Here is a 21,089-nt window from a genome sequence, read left to right as displayed (position 1 = left end):
TACAACAAGCTATCTCTGTTTTTAGCCAGAACCATAGATCCTCTAGCTCTGGCCTTAGATTCTCTGATCAAAGATCCTGGTACGCAAACTTTCTCAGACTTCTAGCAGATGACCCCTAGCCTCTTGCCAACAGGCTAGAACTGCTATCTCAAGACCTGAAATTCCTCCTTGTTTCATGGTCTCTGGCTTTACTGGCATGGCTGTGTCTGTGATTCCCACCTTGTTGAAAGGAAGAAAGACCGCTTCCAGAAAGATTTATTAATGTACATGGATATCTTACTTTGCCTGGTGCAAGCACAGTCAATTCAATCCCAGGGCAGGTGTGTTGGTGTGTGTGTAGGGATGGCAGTGTTGTCGTGGGATGTAAAGGAGGCACAGTTCCGCTGTGGGGGAGGGGGGGGTGATTTGAAGGGGACAGAAGACAGTACTGTGGGGGATAATTTGGAGGGGAATTGAGGACAGCTGCGAGTGAAGGGGGGTTGAGTACACTATTGTGAAGGGGGGTATGATGTGCAGGAATACTACTGTGAAGGGGAAACTGATCTGTGGGGGGGCACTGGGGACACTGATTTAAGGGATTGTGATAAAGGAGGAGAGGGCTGAAAAAAATGTGGTTTGGACCTCTGCTGGAGGAAAATTTTCCTGGTTGACCTCTGTGAATTTTAATTCAATACCCCTGGTCTAGCTCTTAGCACCACCAAAGGCCAGGTATCTGCATTATCCATGCTTTTTTAAAGGCCTTTGACTTTGCACTCCCTTGTAAAAACCTTTGTTGAAGGTGTTTTATCAGACCCCCTTGTAGCATCCTCTGCATAAATGGGATCATATCTGCTATACTAGGCTGATTATCCTTGTATTGTGTAGTACACTACAACTTTCTTAAGTCTCAAAAGGAACAGTTAACTCAAGATTTTATAGTGGAAAGCATGACAATTATCACATCGAGAGAAAATGCCACCATCCTAATACATACACAATCAATGCCTGCCTTTAACAATTTTCCTACCGGGCACTTTTTCCCCCTTCCTGCCCAGGCCAATTTTCAGCTTTCAGCGCTGTCGCACTTTGACAATTGCGTGGTCATGCAACACTGTACCCATATGAAATTGTTATCATTTTTTTGAGACAGAGCTTTCTTTTGGTGGTATTTAATCACCACTGGGGTTTTTATTTTTTGCTAAACAAACTAAAAAAACAAACTAAAAAAGGCTGAAAATTTTGGGGAAAAAAGTTTTTTTTTTCTTCTTAGTTTCTGTTATAAAATTTTGTAAATTAAGTAATTTTTCTCCTTCAATGATGTGCACTAATGAGGCTGCAGTGATGGGCACTGATAGGCAGCACTGATGGGCATGAACAGGCATCACTTGTGGGCATTGACAGGCAGCATTGATGGGCATGAACAGGCATCACTGATGGGCACTGAAAGGCAGCACTAATATGTGGCACTGACTTTAAGTCTTTGTTTCCCACTCCCCATTAAGATTGGCATCTTTGGGGAGCGGGTACATGAATTTGACAGATACCTGCTCCCACTTCCGCTGCGATTTCCTAAGGTGATCGGAAGTGGAAGTAGTAATCCCCCCTCCCCGTAGTCTTGTGGGACACGACAGGTCCCATAAGACTACGGGGCCATTCACAAAGTGCATTGCTTCTCTCTCATGCACAGCGGGCACCTGGCTGTGAAGCTGCAAGCTGTCACAGCCGGGTGCCCACACTGAAGATGACAGCGCCAGGGAGAGAAGACGGCCGGTGAAACCAGCGATGGTGAGGACACCGTTGGACTGAGGGGCAGATAAGTGTCTGTATTATAAAAGTCAGCAGCTACAGTTTTTGCAGCTGCTGACTTTTTACTTTTTTCTTTCAGCTGGAACTCCGCTTTAAAATTTTACTGCAAATAAATCTCCAGGACCAGATGGCTTACACCTGAGAGTCCTCAAAGAACTCATTCAGATTATTGCCAGGCCTTTTCCTAATTTTTATGGACAGCATACTAACAGAAATCGTACCAGCTGATTGGCGAAGGGCTAACGTGTTACTAATGCTTTAAGGGCAGAGATACATTTCTGGAAACTACAGTCCAGTCATTCTAACAGCAATTGTTTGTACATTTTTGAAGGGGCGATAATAAGGGACCATATCCAAGATTTTGCAAATGAAAACCGCATCATTAGTAGTATTCAGCATGGCTTTTCTTGCCAAACCAGCCTGTTAACATTTTATGAGGAAGCGAGCTGCCATGTAGATGATGGAAGGGCCGTGGATGTGGTGTACTTGGATTTTGCTAAAGCATTTGATACAGTTCCTCATAAACGCTTAATTTTACGACCTGAAGTCTGCAGGCATGGACCAGAGGGATTGTAAATGGATAGAAAACTGGTTACAGGGGCGCGTCCAAAGGTTGGCGATTAATAGTATTTATTCAGACTGGTTTGGAGTGGTAAGTGGGGTACCCAGGGCTCCATCCTGGGACCAATTCTTTTTTGTAGACTTTTTTTTTTTTAACATTATTTATAACAAAAGATTTCAATAAGTACAGAAGCAAAGGAATGCCACCTAGACAAGAGTCGACCGCCATTCTTTTTAAATTTTTTCGTAAACTATATAGAGGTTGGTATAAATAGCTCAATCTCCTTGTTTGCTGATGATACAAAACTAAGGACAATAATGTCACAGCAGGATATAGAAACCTTACAAAAAGACCTCAAGAAAATTAAGGAGTTGGCAAATACATAGCAGATGAGGTTTAATGTTAAAAAATTTATTCTGAAACGTTTCACAGCGGTGGTCCCCATTGACAGCTTAATGTGAAAGAATTGACGGCAATTAAAAAAATTAATTAAAAACCGGCGTGGGGTCCCCCCTCCCATTCATACCAAGCCCTTCAGTTCTGGTATGGATTTTGAAGGGAACTCCCACGACAAAATGTAAAAAAAAAAAAATGGCGTGGGTGCCCCCCCCAAAATTCGTACCAGACCTTTATCCGAGCATTCAGCCTGGCAGGTCAGGAGGGGGGGTGGGGGGACAAGCGAGACCCCCCCCCCTCCCCCTCTCCTGAATCATACCAGGCCACATGCCCTCTACATGGGGGGAGCTTTGGGACAGGGGAGGGGGCATGTTGATGGGGGACAAGGGCCTTTTCCCCCACAACCCTGGCCGGTGGTTGTGGGAGGTCTGCGGGCAGGGGGCTTTTTGGAATCTAGAAGCCCCCTTTAACAAGGGGGCTCCCAGATCCCAGCCCCCTACCTATGTGAATGAGTATGGGGTACATGGTCCCGATACTCATTCATAAAAAACAAAAAAGTGTAACGTGAAAAAAGACAGGACATGGTCTTTGACAAGTCCTTTATTAAAAGAAAAAACTAAAATGTCCCCCACAGTAGATCCAAAGTCAATCACGATGCCCACCGCCGACCCTAAAAAAAAAAAAAAAAAGGCTCCGCTTCCAACGATGGCTTCCGCCGTCTGCCTGCTCCGGTGGTTTGACAGTTCTTAAATAGGTAAGGGGCAGGACCACAGGAAGAAGGATCAGCCACACACCGGAGGATAGATGAATATAGTGTGTAATTATTAATGCATAGGACACACAAAACAGCAGGACATGAATACAGGACATGTTAACGCATTTCACACGATCTCGTGCAAAACATCACTCGAGTAACCCCGCCCCACGTGACATCATTGATGTCACATGGGGTGGGGTCACATGCTTGATGTCCCTGGGTGGCCCCACCCTTTACCTATTTAAGAACTGACAAACCACCGGAGCAGGCAGACAGTGGGTGCCATCGTCGGAGGGAAAGTCCTTTTTTTTTAAATTCTTTTTTTTTTATTCTTTTTTTTTTTTTTTTCCGGGTCGGCGGCAGGCATCATGAGTGACATTGGATCTACTGCGGGGGGCATTCTTTTAGTTTTTTCTTTTAATAAAGGACTTGTCAAAGACCATGTCCTGTCTTTTTTCACACTACACTTTTTTTTTTTTTTTGTGAATGAATATCAGGACCATTTTGTAAGGAGTGTTAATCCTTGTGCAAGGAGTATTTAAAGAAAATATATTACACAACCGACATAAGAAACAGTAAATTAGAAGGGTTTTAAAAGTAGAAAAATAGTAGAATCAATCTGGTATTTTATTCAGTTCAGATTGCTTGCAGAGTAAACCAAAACTGATGTGGTAAGAGTCACTGGCCCTCAGAAACGTGATTCTCTCTAACTTGGGTAGTTTTGATGTCCATGGGTGTCACAGAACTAATTCTTTGCAATCAAAGGGTCCAAGGAATGTGTTGAAGGTGTGACATCATTGACCGGGGTATGCTGGTCACTGACGTCACACAGGGGCATGGTCACATACGTGATGGCCCCACCCCTAACATATTTAAGAACTGTCAAACCAGCTACTGAGCACTCGCTCGTCCCCCCCTTTCCTGACCTGCCGGGCTGCACGCTCGGATAAGGGTGTGGTATGGATTTTGGGGGGGACCCCCACGCCATTTTTTATATTTTTATTTTGGTGTGGGAGTTCCCCTCAGAATCCATACCAGACCCGAAGGGCTTGGTATGGACGAGAGGGGGGACCCCACGCCATTTTTTTTATTTATTATGGTGCTGGTTTTTAAATGTAATTACTGCTTTTTTTTTTTTTTTTTTTTCACTATACCTCAGAGATTCAGCTGTCACTTTCCCCCCAGCTAAAAGAGAAAGTTTCTTTTTAGTTTATTTCCCCAAGTGAAAAGAAACCATGTGTACTTTTACAAACAAAGCTTCCTTTAACTCCCGGGGAAAGTGACAGCTCTGTGAGCTATAGTGAAGAAAAAAAAAAGCCAGCAATTGCATTTAAAAATCGGCACCGACATACACTTTGTATAGCGAAAAAAAAATTCGTAAAGCGAGGCATTATTTTTTAGAGATGAGCGAATCGAACCAGGCGAAGTGGAATTCGTTTCGAATTTCAGGAAAAATTCGATTCGTGCCGAATCCGAATATTAGCCAACTTCGGGTGCACGAATCGGATTTTTCCCGATCAGCCGGCAAAAGTGTCCCTGCAGAGAGCTCCGCTATTTCTGACAGTTCTCTGACAGTTCCTTCACATGTACAGCGGTTGAAACATTGTATCTATTTGTTTCCATTTAGGATACAGATGTTTTTATTCGGAAACAGATACAATGTTTCAACCGCTGTAAATGTGAAGGAACTGTCAGAGAACTGTCAGAAATAGCGGAGCTCTCTGCAGATACACTTTTTGCTGTACTGGAATTCTTCTTCTTTTCATTCTTCTTTTCATTCTTCTTCTTCTTCTTTTCATTCTTCTGCTTCTTTTCATTCTTCTGCTTCTTCTTTTCATTCTTCTTCTTTTCATTCTTCTCATTCTTCTTTTCATTCTTCTCATTCTTCTTTTCATTCTTCTCATTCTTCTTTTCATTCTTCTCATTCTTCTTTTCATTCTTCTCATTCTTCTTTTCATTCTTCTCATTCTTCTTTTCATTCTTCTTCTTCTTTTCATTCTTCTTCTTCTTCTTCTTTTCATTCTTCTTCTTCTTCTTCTTCTTCTTCTTCTTCTTTTCATTCTTCTTCTTCTTCTTCTTCTTCTTCTTTTCATTCTTCTTCTTCTTCTTTTCATTCTTCTTCTTCTTCTTCTTCTTCTTCTTTTCATTCTTCTTCTTCTTCTTTTCATTCTTTTTCTTCTTTTCATTCTTCTTCTTTTCATTCTTCTCCTTCTTCTTTTCATTCTTCTTCTTCTTTTCATTCTTTTCATTCTTCTCCTTCTTCTTTTCATTCTTCTTTTCATTCTTCTTCTTCTTCTGGCAACTCCACCACGCAGCTCATTTTTGTTCCAGTATTACTGTATTTTGCTCCTTCAAAATCCTGAAACTTTCTTTTGGCAGGTGTACAGACTCAGGTACTCAGTGCAGGAATGGTGGGAATATCTCACAATGGACACAGCAGGTGTACATACAGACCCAGGAATTCAACACAGGGACAGTGGGAACCCCTAATAATGGGTAAAGCAGGTGGGCAGACCCGGAATCTCAGCACATGGATGGTAGGAACCCCTCATAATGGGCACAGCAGGTGTGCATACCCAGAACCTCAGCACAGGGATGGTGGGAACCCCTAGTAATGGGCGCAGCAGGTGTGCAGACCTGGGACCTCAGCACAGGGATGGTAGAAACCCCTCATAATGGGAACAGCAGGTGTACAGACCCAGGGTTTTAGCACAGGGATGGTGGGAAGTCCTCCTAATGGGCAGAGCAGGTGTACAGACCCAGGAACTCAGCACAGGGATGGTGGGAACTTCTCATAATGGGCGCAGCAGGTGTGCAGACCTGGAACCTCAGCACAGGGATGGTGGGAACCCCTCATAATGGGCACAGCAGGTGTGCATACCCAGAACCTCAGCACAGGGATGGTGGGAACCCCTAGTAATGGGCGCAGCAGGTGTGCAGACCTGGGACCTTAGCACAGGGATGGTAGAAACCCCTCATAATGGGAACAGCAGGTGTACAGACCCAGGAATTTAGCACAGGGATGGTGGGAACTCCTCCTAATGGGCAGAGCAGGTGTACAGACCCAGGAACTCAGCACAGGGATGGTGGGAACCCCTCATAATGGGCACAGCAGGTGTGCATACCCAGAACCTCAGCACAGGGATGGTGGGAACCCCTAGTAATGCACGCAGCAGGTGTGCAGACCTGGGACCTCAGCACAGGGATGGTAGAAACCCCTCATAATGGGAACAGCAGGTGTACAGACCCAGGAATTTAGCACAGGGATGGTGGGAACTCCTAATGGGCAGAGCAGGTGTACAGACCCAGGAACTCAGCACAGGGATGGTGGGAACTTCTCATAATGGGCGCAGCAGGTGTGCAGACCTGGAACCTCAGCACAGGGATGGTGGGAACCCCTCATAATGGGCACAGCAGGTGTTAGGGGGTTTAACTCTCCAGCATCCATTAGAAACTGATATAGTAATATAGTTCATTCTTCTTTTCATTCTTCTTTTCATTCTTCTTCTTTTCATTCTTCTTCTTCTTTTCATTCTTCTTCTTTTCCTTCTTCTTTTCATTCTTCTTCTTTTCATTCTTCTTCTTTTCATTCTTCTTCTTTTCATTCTTCTTCTTCTTTTCATTCTTCTTCTTCTTTTCATTTTCATTCTTCTCATTCTTCTTCTCATTCTTCTTTTCATTCTTCTTCTCATTCTTCTTTTCATTTTTCTTCTTCTTTTCATTTTTCTTCTTCTTTTCATTCTTCTTTTCATTTTTCTTCTTCTTTTCATTCTTCTTTTCATTCTTCTTCTTCTTTTCATTCTTCTTCTTCTTTTCATTCTTCTTCTTCTTTTCATTCTTCTTCTTCTTTTCATTCTTCTTCTTCTTTTCATTCTTCTTCTTCTTTTCATTCTTCTTTTCATTCTTCTTTTCATTCTTCTTTTCATTCTTCTTTTCATTCTTCTTCTTCTTCTTCTTCTCTTCATTCTTCTTCTTCTTCTTCTCTTCATTCTTCTTCTTCTTCTTCTTCTTTGTCGTGCCCCGTGACTGCCCAAATGAGTGAAGTGTGCGGTGATTCTAAGATCGACGGCACTCATCTGCATGTCATACTGACTGTCAGTATTATTTCTCTTCCCCAGCAGACTCCAAGGGCATTTAAATTAAAGGTACAGTGTTCTGCACTAATATAAAGGCTCTCTGAAGCCTAGAAACCCTTTAAATAAGTTAAATTTGCGGCGAATAAATTCGCATCGAATCGAATTTCTCCCGCAAATTCGGCGAATCAGCCGAATCGAATTTTTGAATAATTCGCTCATCTCTAATTATTTTTAATGGATTTTCATTCGTAAACCGAAAATTACGTTAACCGAGGCGTTTGTAAACTGAGGTACACCTTTACAGGGATTTGATCCCACTAGACCATATGGCTACTCAATAATTAGAGTGCCATGAATCTCTAGTAAGGAGTGTGCATTCTTTATCCAGTCTTCACAGAACTTCACAGAACTTTGCAGTAAGCCCTGGAAGTCGATTTTTGCACTTAAAGTAAAAATATACTTAATCCTTCTAGGTCACAAGTTTATTTCTTATATATCTCATTAAGTTGGGGAAGGAGCATACCACATAGGCAATAATTTTCAAAAAACAAAAGCATAAAAATGGATTTAGCTCAATACCTTTACCTAAACCATTGTATAGAAGTAAGAAAACCATAGACAGATATCATCAACATAAAATAATTTATTAACATTACAAAGAAAAACACTCTGAACAAAACAAACCCCACTAAAAACCATTAAACAATCATGTTCAGGGACCTATAGGACTCCTAAATCATATTTTAAATTCAAAACGTTTATCGTAACTTCCTACTGAGAGCTCTCCGGAAAACAGGGACAGTGATAGATAGAAATAGATAGACATTAGGTGGCCACAAAGAATATATATTTTCCAGCATGCTATATAGTTGTTTCAAAGTCCACCATAAACAGTATCTGGTTATCAAAGATATGTATGTAGACTTTTGTGCACAGGTTTTCCTCAACAGGTACACTCCAGTTGCATAACAGGTCTGATTAAATCTGTCCTGTTTAGGGGCTGTTCAATTTTATTTGCATCCTAGATTCCATACATAGACAAAATTGAATAAGGTGGCAGTAATCAAGCAAGTAGATCCAAAAACGACACAATGTGGTCCAGAGGAGGTGACTATGATGGCAGTAACACTCATAGGGGTGTGTGTTGCCCAAGGTTTACTCCTATGATTGTTGGCCTCCCTCACACTAGCAATTCATGTCGTTCAAAAGGTATCCCTATTGACTCTTTAGTGAAACAGGGGCACAAAAAAATAGCAAATGTGGCTTTCTAATACTTGTAAGCATATCCATCCAAAGCGAACATAATGTCCCATGATGCCATTAGAGTGATGTTTATCAATCTTGTAAGAAATCCATAATAGGTCGTCATGACTTGCGCAGCCTGACCGGTTTCACCGGACCCACCTGGCTGTATCAGAGACATAATAACTATATAACTTTGGTTGGATATGGTTATAAGTATCCATTGGCGCCTTCCCAGAACTAGACAACTGCGCTGTAGCCGTCGTTTGTCTGTAGCGTGCTATTAAAGTGGTTAGATAAGTAGAAATTTGACTTGCCTGTGAATGCCATACCTTGTAGTACAGTAAAGGATGCAGGCCACCCTCTCTAAACCCTCCTTTTTATTTTGCATTGCTTGCTACTAAGACTCACAGAGAGGGGTAGGGTTATAGGGGAGTTGCCCCAGGGGTGTGTGTCTGTTATCAAATCTTGACTGTATCCAATCACTTGTATAAATAAGTTGCCTGTGTCCTGTACTGTACGCCAAGATATAGCATCTACAGGGAAGTTAAAATTCCTTTATTTTTTGGGGGGTTGTTTTAAGACTTTGGCCATCCTCAGAATGAAGGATCCTACATAAAGGAAAGTCTGCGCTAAAAACATATGCTTTCTCTTCAAACAGGTATGATGTGTATGAAGACCGTTGGCAGTACGACCCACGCTATGTTGGTGGCTTTGATGATGAAATTGATGCACGCAGAGATCTCGCCAAAGACGATTTTGATCGGCGTAGCGTACACAGCGAGCATTCTGCCCGCAGTGTGCACAGTGAACGAAGCACACACAGTCGTCGCAGCAGCTTTAGCTCTCGTTCACAGCAGGTGTGCTGCTTAATTGTATCCATTCTGGTATTAGTTGAATATATGCCAATATTTACAGTGCAATTTTCTGAACCTTTTTCTAGAGTCAGGTCTACAAAAGCGACCAGGATCTGACAACAAATGTGTACAGCAGCCATATTGCTAACCCTGCCCTTGGCGACTATTCCTACAGCATGTATCCGAATGAATATAGTACACAACAACCGTTGGACAGCTCTCAATATGTCTACTCAAGCGGCTCAGAGTGGCAGCCAGTGGAACAGGGTATCTATTCAGAAAAGCAGACAAACCAAGGTTTACATATCCCATAGCAAACTGGTTTTTGCCATGTTAGTGCCATGTCCATTTAAAACTGTTTTTTTTTATTTCTGGATGGAATGTAGGTGTGGAGCCTCTTGTGTTTTACTGCTATGTTGTGTTCTGTTGGAAAGATTTCCCCTCATTAACACCCCGGTCACACCGATCTGACTTCGAAATCATGCGACTTCCAGTAAAGTCGCACAATTTCAAAGTCCGATGTCATTTCAACTTGAGGTGCGACTTGCAAGACATAGATATCTATGCAAATCACACCTGAAGTAGTGCATGCACTACTTTAGAAATCGGTTTGGCTGTGACCAAGTTGGAATCGCACCGCAACTCGCATGGCAAGTTGCACCTGGTGTGACCGGAGTGTTACTGTGTGAAGGTTTTTTTTTACAAGGAAGGAAAATCTGTGACTGAGATCCAAAGGCAGGAAAATACTGATGGAAGATCTAGCTGCCACCTTCTTACTCTAAAGAGAAAACATTTTTACTTTCAATATTTTTATTAAGTTTAGGAACAAATCTGTTTTCTGTGTTGCTTTGGAGATTTTTCCTCACTTTTGTCTGGTAAAAGCATTGTCACTTGGAAAGTAAGTGAAAGGGAAAGTCGCTCTGCAGGATCATCAGATAACAGTAAAAATGCAAGAGTCCTAATACAGTCTATCCAAATCTAAACAAATATTGTTTTGGTGGGACATATGGTACAAAACGTATTCAAACAAAAAAAAATTGAGTATATTGCAGCTTACCAATCCTTAACCACCTGCCCTCCAGAATGTTTTACCCCTGGTTCACAAATCTGCGGCCATGTGGGCCGCGTTTTGCGCGGGCATGAGAGCCCAGTCATTTGCCCCGGTACACACAGGGAAGAAGTCCCTGCACTTCTTTGTAAAACGCAGCCTGCACGAGAACCTCGGTTCCCAGTACGATTGTGATTTCCAGTGTGGGCAGCGTGCCATTAGAATTAATGGCATCTGCCCGAAGTTCCGCATTCCTCTGTGCGGGTGGTGTGGCTGCACGTATTTGTGTGCGAATGCGCAGCTGCACCACCTGCACAGATGTGAACCTAGCCTCGCCCCTTCATGGCCAAGGTTTTTTTTTGCTATTCGGCACTGCACTTTAAGTGGCAATTGCTCGGACGTGCAACATTGTACCCAAATGAAATGTATATTTTATCACACAAATAGGTCTTTCTTTTGATGGTATTTGATCACCACTGGTTTTTTAATTTTTTTTATTATCTGAACAAAAGACTGAAATTTTTGAACCCCCCCAAAAAAACAATACTTTCTACTTTCTGTTATAAAGCACATCCAATAAGAAAAAACACATTTCTTCATAAAGTTAGACTAAAACGTATTCTGCTACATGTCCTTGGTAAAAAAAAATAAAAAATTCTATCTATCTATGTATATTAATTGGTTTGTGTGAAATTTAGTCTACAAACTACGGTATATATATTTAAAAATTGATCCTGATGTACTGACTGCCTCATTTCTTGAGGCCCTAAGATGCCAGGACATTACAGATGTCCCCTAAATGATGCCTTTTTGGAAAGTAGACAGTCTGAGGTATTTAGTAATAGGCTTGGCGAGTTTTTTGAAGTTGTAATTTTTTGTCACAATTTTTTGTAAGATGAAAAAATTTAAATACTTTTTTTTTTTTTTTTTGCAGAATGTTGAGGTTGTTTTTTTTTTTTTTTTGCATACTGTCACCAGTGCAATACAGCATCATCATTTGACTGGTGTGGTGGTGGTCAGGAATACTGACTGGTGACAGTATGTGTAAAAGAAAAAAAAAATACATTTTTTATAACTTTTTTTTTTTTTTTTTTTATCCTCTCAGAGTAGTTTAGTTTCACCATAGGGATTTTTTTTTTGCACTGTTATTGCTTATAACGGTGAACATCACTGTTTTAAGGAATAGTTTTAGCTGTCAGGAAAGGGTTAACATTCATGACCGCTTAGTTACTGTTGACATGCTGTGATTGGCTACAGCTAAACACATGTTACAGTTAGCCCGATACCATGTGCAGTGTTGTGGAAATGTTTGAAATAACTACTTGTCCAGGGACTAAATCAGTGCCCCAATTTACTTTTCCCTCATGACAATCTACTTGTCCTGATTAAAAAAAAATAAAAATTTAACCAAAACTGTATTTAAATCGGAGGTGCTTTATGGAATGTCTGGGGCTTTTAAAAACAAAAGGGGTACTATAGTGACTTAAACGTTTAATATTTTTAACATTGCGCTGTTTCTAGCACTGCAACCGAGGACTAGCAGGGAGGGGAGAGACCTTGCTGTGTAATGAGCACCGATTGGCTGCTCCTCAGAGACCCTAGAGAATAAAATAGTGGTAGTTCCAATTTTTTATGTCATATAATATCACAAATCATTAAAACAAAATTTCAGTCTAAAATACTTTTAAGCAATTTTTAGGGCACAAAAAGCAATAAATTAATTTTTTTTGTAAAATACAAAAGACGAGGTTGCATCGAGTAAATGGATATCCAACATGGTCAAACCTTAAATTTATATGCGCTCATGAAATGGCAGCAAACTTTAGTACTCTATATTTTCTATAGGTGACGCATTTAAAGTCCCTTTATAGGTCATCAGTTTTTTGTTACGGAGGTCTGGTGCTAGAATTATTGCTCTCATTCTGGCATGCACGGCGATATGTAACATGTTATCGCAATCCTCGTTTTCATGTGTGGGCGTCCCAGCGCATTCTTTTACGTTTGTGTGTGCGTAGATATGTGTTGGTGGGGGGCCTTTAAAAATCTGGGGGTGGAGGTTATATGCTTGGCTGTAACTTACATTTAAAAAAATAAATACTTTTTTTTTTTATCACATAGGGGACAAAAAGTCCCTGGATGGCTCCCCTGTGCTCCTCTCAATATAATGCAGTGCACATCGCACTGCATTACATTTTTTCCCAACCTCGTTGGCAACGGGGACCTGGAAGTGATGTCACATCAGGACAAGGAGAGGGGAGCGGACGTGTCCACTCTCTTCCCTCCCCTATACCCGCACCCTGCCATACCGCCGGCACCCACTGACTGGTCCCGGGCCCACAGATGGGCAAGCGGAGCCTGGGACATATAGCGGGCAGGGAGGCGTTGGCTGGCACATCCCTGATGTAATAGCTGTGAGTCAATCACAGTTTCACTACACTAAGCGGTTATGAATGGAAGACATGACTTTTTAATTTATGTTGTAATCATGTGATTGCTATGACCAATCCTAGCGATCACATGATGGGTAACTCTAATCCACTGGAGCGGTGCGCTGTTCTCCCATGCGCAGGCAGGATACATATATGTGACTGTGCTTGTACCTGCCGCACACTTGTAGTATAATTATTGTGGGCAGTTGGCAGGTGGTTAAATGTGGTAGCTGCATTAGTTTTCTTTTTTTTTAGACTCCTATCTTATCTTATATTGTTACATGGTAGTCTTAAGAGTAAAACCCTTCCTGTCTCTAGGGTGCCTACGCTCACTCACTCATCTGTATCTATAAATAGAGCCATGGTTGCCACCCTGGAGCAGGACTACAATCTTGTCTTCCTCTCCATCTCCATTATATGGGGTGCAGGGAAATTAGTTTACAGAATATAACTTGAAAGGAAAATAACATTGTTTATATATCAGTTCAATTCACAGGAAGTGAGGTGGACAGTGTTTGTGGCAAGATCAGTAATTTCTGTACTTGCTGAAAATTTTCTTAGTCTCAAACACGAAAAATACTGCAGCCAACACTTCTAAGAACTGCAACATATTAAAATTTTGTTACCGGATTTAGATATCCTTTTTAATGAGTTTTGGTATTGGTGAAAAGATAGCATGTTTCAAAGATTTTTTTTTTTTTTTTAATAAATATTTTTTATTTTATTTATTTTTTTTCTCCTTTGTAGTTCCTTCCAGGCCCCTTACCCCAGAAAAGTTTGGCAGCCCTCATGTTTGTGCCAGGTTTGGCCCTGGCGGTCACCTGATCAAAGTGCTTCCCAATCTTCCTTCAGACGGACAGCCCACACTTGTAGAAATCCACAACATAGAGGTAAAGATTCTGTATTAGCTGATCTCGTGGGTTAGGTTATTTTGGGCATTAGCAGTACTAGAAAAACAAATTGTCAATTAATGTTTTACAGTCTCCTTTTTGTTTTCTTTTTTTGTTTTTTGCTCTTTCTTGGACTTTCTTTTTGTCTTACGGTACCTGAATATTTTCCAGATAATCCTGCAGAGCTGTCCTGAACAGGAGCAGATGAGAGCATTTCCTGGACCTCTGGTCAAGTACGTTTTTGTCTCTGGAATTGTCATGCAACCGTAAAAATGATTGAATTAATCTGTGACCATTGTGCTATTCACAACAAACTCATAAAATGTTGTTTAGTAGTTCATTGGGTCACAGCAGACTGAGATGTATGCCCTGCCACTAGGAGGTAGAAAACTAAGAAAGCAGAAGGCTTGGCTCCTATGGACTGTATGTTTCCTGTACAGCCACGCCTTGTCTTGTTGCATCTCTCAGAACATCAATGGAAGAAGGTCTTACAAGTATGATGTCAGTGACTTTAACCCTCTTCTATTGCTAGTGTTCTCTTTTTTCTACAAATGGACCTTGAACAAGCGTTGGGTCTATGCACCATCAAAGGACACATTTCCCCTATGTTTATTCTGTTCCACCAGTCATTAATGTCGCATTTCTCAATACATAGCTTTGTACAGGTAGCCACTCACATTATTTCACCTGTTTAGCATTCTACCTAATCTGGTTTTATGGGCTTTTCATGGTCTCCTATTGTGCATGAGGTACTTTCAAAGGTCCTGCTTCACATGTTGTATTTCTGGTTGCCATCACCTTGGCAAGTAGAGTCTCTTGCAATTTGCCTTTCCTGGCAATTGAATATAATATAAGGTGACTCTTTGACATTAGTAGTGTCTACTTTTTCACATTAATATATATGCCATTCTGCCCCCTTTTGTCCAACTCTTTCCAATTTAAAGTCAATCGCTCCTCACACTCTGCAGAGAGATTAGACTCTTAGATTAGACTCTTCCTGAATGACAAGGTGAGTTCAGTGTTTTTCATAACAGAAAGTCCTCCAAAGAGCTTCATCTTCCAGTGCCACTATTGTGTTGTGAATTCACCAGACATTTTCCCAGGTGTGTTCAATTAAAAAATGGACTGCTCCCTTCACTGTTGTTGTTATTCCGTTAGTGCTGTAGGAACACCTTAGGTTGTTTGACCTCAGAGGTATGCATTTCAGGTGTGCAGAGATGCCACCTGGTCCTCGGATGATACATTCAACAAGTTCTATTATGTTACTGAGGCCTTCATTATGAAAGGTCTTGCAAGTGGCAGTTTGTTCAGGCAGAGTTTAAAATCGACTCCTTGCATTCCTTACATCCAGTGAAGGGCTATTGCTCCTGCATTGTATGTGTAGGCTGCCAGAGTCCAACTGCTGTCCATAGCACCTAAGCTAGGTTCACAAATATGTGGTTGCTGGAATTCGTTTCATGCACTCCCACACCTGCTGGCAGACTATGCTGCAATTTAGCAATTATACGAGGCTGCCATCTGAAATCTTCTGGTGCGGGAAATTGCATGGCGCAAATGTACCATGTGATTTCCCTGCGGTTGCGATTTTAAAAAGATGCAAGGATCTTTATCCTGCATTTTCCCGGTACAGCAGCCCAATTAAATGAATAGGCTGCTGTGCCTACGCAAACGTGACCCTCACCAATCCCATAGGTGTGAGCCTAGCCTTAGAGCAGAAGCTTCGGGGGACAAGTCGCCCAACGTGGAACAAGCCTGCTGGAGCAAATTAATCCATAGTATTATGGCTCATTTCTCTACCTTCCTGCAAGGGTTTTTTTTTTTTTTTCTTCTGGTGCATAGGATGGGGCTTTAGCACTGTCTGGCAGTTGTCTGCATGATGCAAAGATATTTTCCCATCCCCATATTTTGGACTGCTTTGGGGTGATATCCCAGTGGTCTGCTATGTCCCCTATTTAACGACAAATGAAAGGATTTTCTTTTGGGGGTTCACCATAAAATCCTTTTTTTTTCTGTAGTTGGGTCCTGCCCAAGTTACTTTTCATAGTAGTAGACACATAGAAAAGTGACAGCAGAAAAAATACAGTGGTCCATCCTGTCTGTCTGTTTTTGTTTTTTTTTGTGTTTTTTTTTTTTGTTTTTTTTTTTGTACGTTTTTGTATTTTTTTTTTTTATTTTTTTTTAGTTACCTTTCTCTTTAAATATAGCTCTGTTTTTGTCCCAAGCATGTTTTGAAGTTGACTGGCTTGCTACCTCTGCTAGAAGTCTATTCCAAGCATCAACTTCTCTTTCAGTAAAATAAGACTTTCTAAAGTAAAATAATACTTTCTATTCTGTTTGGTCTGCTGTATGTGTTAAAGGTATTGTGTAATACGAGAAAATAATTTGAATAATGTTTTTTATGAGGGAACGTGAAGCCTTGAACCTATATCAGGTTATTACTCTGTATCTTCCTGTTCTACTAACCTTTCCCTTCATTTCTTGTCTTGTTGTAAGAGGGACAAGAAATTGGGCCTTAAAAATAACTTTTTCTGGCATCCGGGGTTTGCAGTTGTTAAACGCTTGAGAGCTGTTTTTCAAGTTTATAGTTCAGTGTATGTCAAATTATTTTCATTATATCTGCAGAGATGAAACCCATAAAGTTGATGTTATTAATTTCGCACAAAATAAAGCCAAAGAGTGCGCACAGAATGAAAACCTGATAGATCAGGAATCTGCCCGCCTGCTCTGGGATTTTATCGTTCTGCTGTGCAGACAAAATGGGGTAAGTTGTGTTGCATGATGCTGGGGACATCTTTGGTGGTTTCCTAGGATTTAAAACCAGACTTACTATGCAAAACACTTTTTTTTTTTTTTTTTTTTTAATATAAGCAAATAACAATAGGGATTGCCAGTAGTTATATTTATTTAAAAGGATAGATGTATTTAATCACAGGAAGGGACTGCTGAGCATCTGGAAGAAATTACATTATTGAAATGATAGAGGAGCCTTTTGTAACTTTCATTTTTCTCACTAGGTCAAACTACTAATCATAATGTGAAAGAAAGTAACGTCCATACACATAGATTTAGTTGAAGTCCCGTGCGCTGCCATGCTGTTCCTAGGGAGTAAAACAGTAGTAAGGTTAGCCAACAAAAAAGTTGTTCTTTTGTAGGTGATAGATGATAAATCACTTCTTAATAACAGCCATACCCAACAGATGCAAGGTAAAGCTCTGCTGATGACTTTGCCAAATTCTTATACTCTTCCTTTTTTTTCTCTACTGATCCATTCAGCTGTAAAGGTGTAGAGCTTACACAGAGCTCAGGTGTCTCTCCCTGACCCCATGTGACAACACTGGGTGCCTAAGCAGCCACTCGCCAAGCAGCAGCAAGGAAATTGAATATGTCATCTGTTGCCCCTTACTCCCAAGTGTGGGGTATGTCTCTTAACTGTCCATGGCCAGAAGAGCATTTAAAGATACAAGGTGGATGCGGGGTGGGGAGAGAGAGAGGTGAATGTGGCTCAGGTATTATTAGCTGTGGGGGCCTTATGTCTTCTTTATGTGCATTTGGAAACCAGTTTAGTCGGTTTCTACTATATTAAACATTTTGCTTCTGATACTACTATTCTTATTCTGTCATGTAGTGTGTGAACTGAAAGACATTTAAATATAACTTGCTATTTTGTGTTAATCTTTATAGACAGTTGTAGGGACAGATATAGCTGAGCTGCTGCTTCAAGATCACAAAACTGTGTGGCTTCCTGGGAAATCACCAAACGAAGCAAATCTGATCGATTTCAACAATGAGCCGCTGGAACAGGAAGAGGAATCTGTTGCCTCCCAGCTCTCCTTTCTTACAGATACCTTACCCATCAGTGGAGCAGTCATGGAGAAAGAGACGGAACGTTTCCGGGAGCTTCTGCTGTACGGCCGTAAAAAGGTACATAAAAAGCCTTTACCGTTGTCTCAGAGAGGATTCAATACTATGTCAGAATCTGGTAGCACTGTTTGTGTTTTCCTTGTAATTTATCTTGTCTTTGTCTTGATGTAAAAACATCTGATCCTCTGATAGTAATGATTGTTTAAAATATCTGCTTCTTCCTTTGTTGCTAAATCACTGTTATCCTATATTTTTCCCAGGATGCTCTGGAGTCTGCTATGAAACATGGACTGTGGGGCCATGCATTGCTACTGGCTAGTAAAATGGACAGCCGAACGCATGCCAGAGTTATGACCAGGTAGTCTTTTTTAATTGAATTATGGTCATCATAACTATTCCTCTTTGGGGTTATTTAAAGGCCAACTTTAGGCTGGTCAAAAAATTTAAATATGGATGTCTCTCCGTCCCCCCCTCCCTCTGACAGATAGTTACAGGGAGATGTTTCCCCATACTATCTGTCAGAAAGCAGTGCAGCTGTTTGGTGCTCTGCCCACACGGCCGTATCTTTCATTCATGGACTTCAGTTTTCAATGAACTACGGCTTGTAGTTTTCAGTGAACTACCACGGCGCTGTGGAGTGCCGTGGTAGTTCATTGTAGCTTCCTGTCAGAATAGCTGCTTGCTCGTACATTCCATATGGCAAGCAAATATTCTAATAGGTCTGCAGGAGATCTGCATGGCAACAGTAATCTACTGATCACTGGTGCAATGCTTTTACAGGCTTCTGTAGACAAAAATAGTAAATGCACATTTTTTTTTTTTTTTTACCTGCAAAAAAATGTGCATTTATTATTTTTGTCTAAAAAGTCAACTTATCCTTTTAAGGTATGTATACCACTCTATTAGATCGTCAGCCACCTAGACAAAATGAGCATTATATTTTGTGGGATGGGGAACGTTCTCGTTGAATTGTCTGTCTGGAGTTCACTTTGTACCGTTTTTAAAGCCAAACTTTATCTTAATCGTACAGTACAGGACACAAGCAAGGTATTCATAGACCCTGAGTTATGGGTTCATACTTTCAGGTGATTGGGCACTGGCAACATTTGTGTGGATACACTCGCTTGGCACCTTCCCTATTACCCTGCCCCACTTTGTAAAACATCCTTTTTTTTTTTTTTTTTTTTTTTTTTGCTAGTGTACTAAGGTGATGGACCACTTCTCACTTGAAATCACACTTAGCTTAACTAGTTTATTTTATCCTCAGGTTCTTCGGTCAGTTCTTCAATCACCTCCTTCACTACCTTCTAATACCACAAATAAAAGTAGTGCATCTGGATCAGCACAACCTTGGTTACTACCTGCAGAGCCATACCCAGACCCTACATTGTGGGGACAGCCTGTAGATAATGCACAGGCGCAACTCATGTAGTCAGCCGCAGGGTGCTATACAGGTCCAGGGACTTGGTCAATAACTATGGAACCCAGACCCTGAAGATCCATTTGGGGTGTTTGCCCGCTATGATGGGCAAAGCCTGTATTTTATATACAGTACTGCATAGTGGACAGGTAAGATGGGATCACTTTCTATCTCTGACCACTACTGTAAAAAAGAGGACTATGTCTGTATTTTCTCTTTACAGTGCAAACTCCTCAAACTTGCTGCTAAAACTCAGCCACTCAGAGCACAGTCTCAGGTGGATGTCCAGGTGTTGCATTATACTACTGGTTACACATTTTACCACCACTTCCACCTAAAGCCCTTATAGGATTCTCAACCGTACGCAATAAGTGACCTATCTGACAACAGCATAATTTTAGCCATCTCTTTCCAGGGCTGTAAATGCTAAGCCCCTTCTCCAGCTTCTTTGTCTCTACCTGAGTCAAACCCTGATTTCCCTGCCCTAGATGAAGCAGACACAGAAGGCAAAGAGGAGCGTATACAGCATGGGTGCTCAACCGGTGGCCCTCCAGCTGTTGCAGAATTACAATTCCCATGATGCCTTTGTCTTTCGGAGTCATACTTGTAACTGTCAGCCTTGCAATTCCTCGTGGGACTTGTAGTTCCAAAACAGCTGGAGGGCCACAGGTTGAGTACCCATGGTATAGAAACCGTAGCAGAGGAGGCTGCAGAAGATTTTTTTTTTTCTTAAATCCTGCACACTTTTACATCTAAAGTGGGTGCTTCACACTGCATGCATGCTAATGTTGATAGACTCTCTGCTTCTGTGTGCAGAAGCCTCTGCATTGTAGAACTTGATTCTTCTCCAACTCACCATGCCTCTTTGGGTACAAAGAGACCTGCAAAATCTATTAAGACATTCCCTGTTCATGGACAAATAGAACTGGCAATCTTTGACGATTGGATCACTCCAGCAGAGATTTTCACTCCTTCAAAATGGTTTGCAAAACTTTATCCAGTGGAAAGAGTTCACTAAAAATGGGTCTGTTCCTGTAGTCGATTCTGATGTCTTTCTAACATCTCACTGTATAAATTGAGGATGCTCCTCCAGTCAAAGATTTTGCAAATAGAAAGTCTGAGGTGCCCTTAAAGGCTCTTTACTCTTGCAGACGCAGTCCCGCAACTAGCTCTCATTGTATTTTAGTATGTTAAATAGCAGCAAACTGGACTAGGGCAATGAGCAACAAAGTTGATCCTTTTTCTCTGCTTTTTTTCTATGGATGCCTCACCTATATGCCCTTACAAAGTAGACGTCTTTTAGGGAGGCACTTGATCAATTCAAAAGACTTCACAAGAGGAAAGGTTTTCCTTTCACAGTGGATGATTTCAAAATCCCTTGCTTCAGGAGCCACTACCTCCTGAAAATGCAGAGCATCTAATTGCTTTACTTCATCTTCAAAACCTAAGTTCAGTCCTTCCTTTCAGCACAAGAGTTGAAGCATGAAACCCACCAAGTCCCCCTCAATGCCCTCTTCCAAAGGAAGAGTAGCCCTTACTCCTAAAAGTGGGGGTACTTCTGTTACAGTTTGCCTATCTCTGAGTCTCAGACCTGTGGGATCTTTTGGTGGTTTCAGTGGGTACAAAATATAGTTCAAAACTCTACCCACTCTGTTTTCTTCTTTAAAACCAACTAAAATTTGCAGAATGCACTGAAACATCTTTTGTCCCAGGTAGTATTTGTTCCAGTACTCCACAAGACAGGTTCAAAGGTTTCTATTCAAACT

The 21,089-nt window shown here is 41.3% G+C and overlaps 1 protein-coding gene across 9 annotated transcripts in view; it reads left to right on the top strand.

Moving 5' to 3' along the window:
* The window catches only part of SEC16A (SEC16 homolog A, endoplasmic reticulum export factor), a 111,099-nt gene that overhangs the window by 42,677 nt on the left and 47,333 nt on the right, over positions 1–21,089 (top strand). For all 9 annotated transcript variants that reach the window (XM_089684659.1, XM_089684664.1, XM_089684666.1 and 6 more), the window contains exons 6-12: positions 9,480–9,678; positions 9,762–9,942; positions 13,900–14,042; positions 14,214–14,275; positions 16,665–16,803; positions 17,724–17,963; positions 18,164–18,261. In XM_089684659.1, the coding sequence (XP_089540785.1) occupies positions 9,480–9,678; positions 9,762–9,942; positions 13,900–14,042; positions 14,214–14,275; positions 16,665–16,803; positions 17,724–17,963; positions 18,164–18,261 (1,062 nt within the window). The remainder of the gene's footprint in view (positions 1–9,479; positions 9,679–9,761; positions 9,943–13,899; positions 14,043–14,213; positions 14,276–16,664; positions 16,804–17,723; positions 17,964–18,163; positions 18,262–21,089) is intronic.

This window comes from Staurois parvus, unplaced genomic scaffold (assembly GCF_062004578.1).
Source record: "Staurois parvus isolate SC_StPar_1 unplaced genomic scaffold, SC_StPar_1.0 ptg000352l, whole genome shotgun sequence".
In the NCBI taxonomy this organism is placed as follows: domain Eukaryota; kingdom Metazoa; phylum Chordata; class Amphibia; order Anura; family Ranidae; genus Staurois; species Staurois parvus.
Note: the sequence above shows the minus strand (reverse complement) of the source record. Positions and strands in the feature narration are given on the sequence as shown.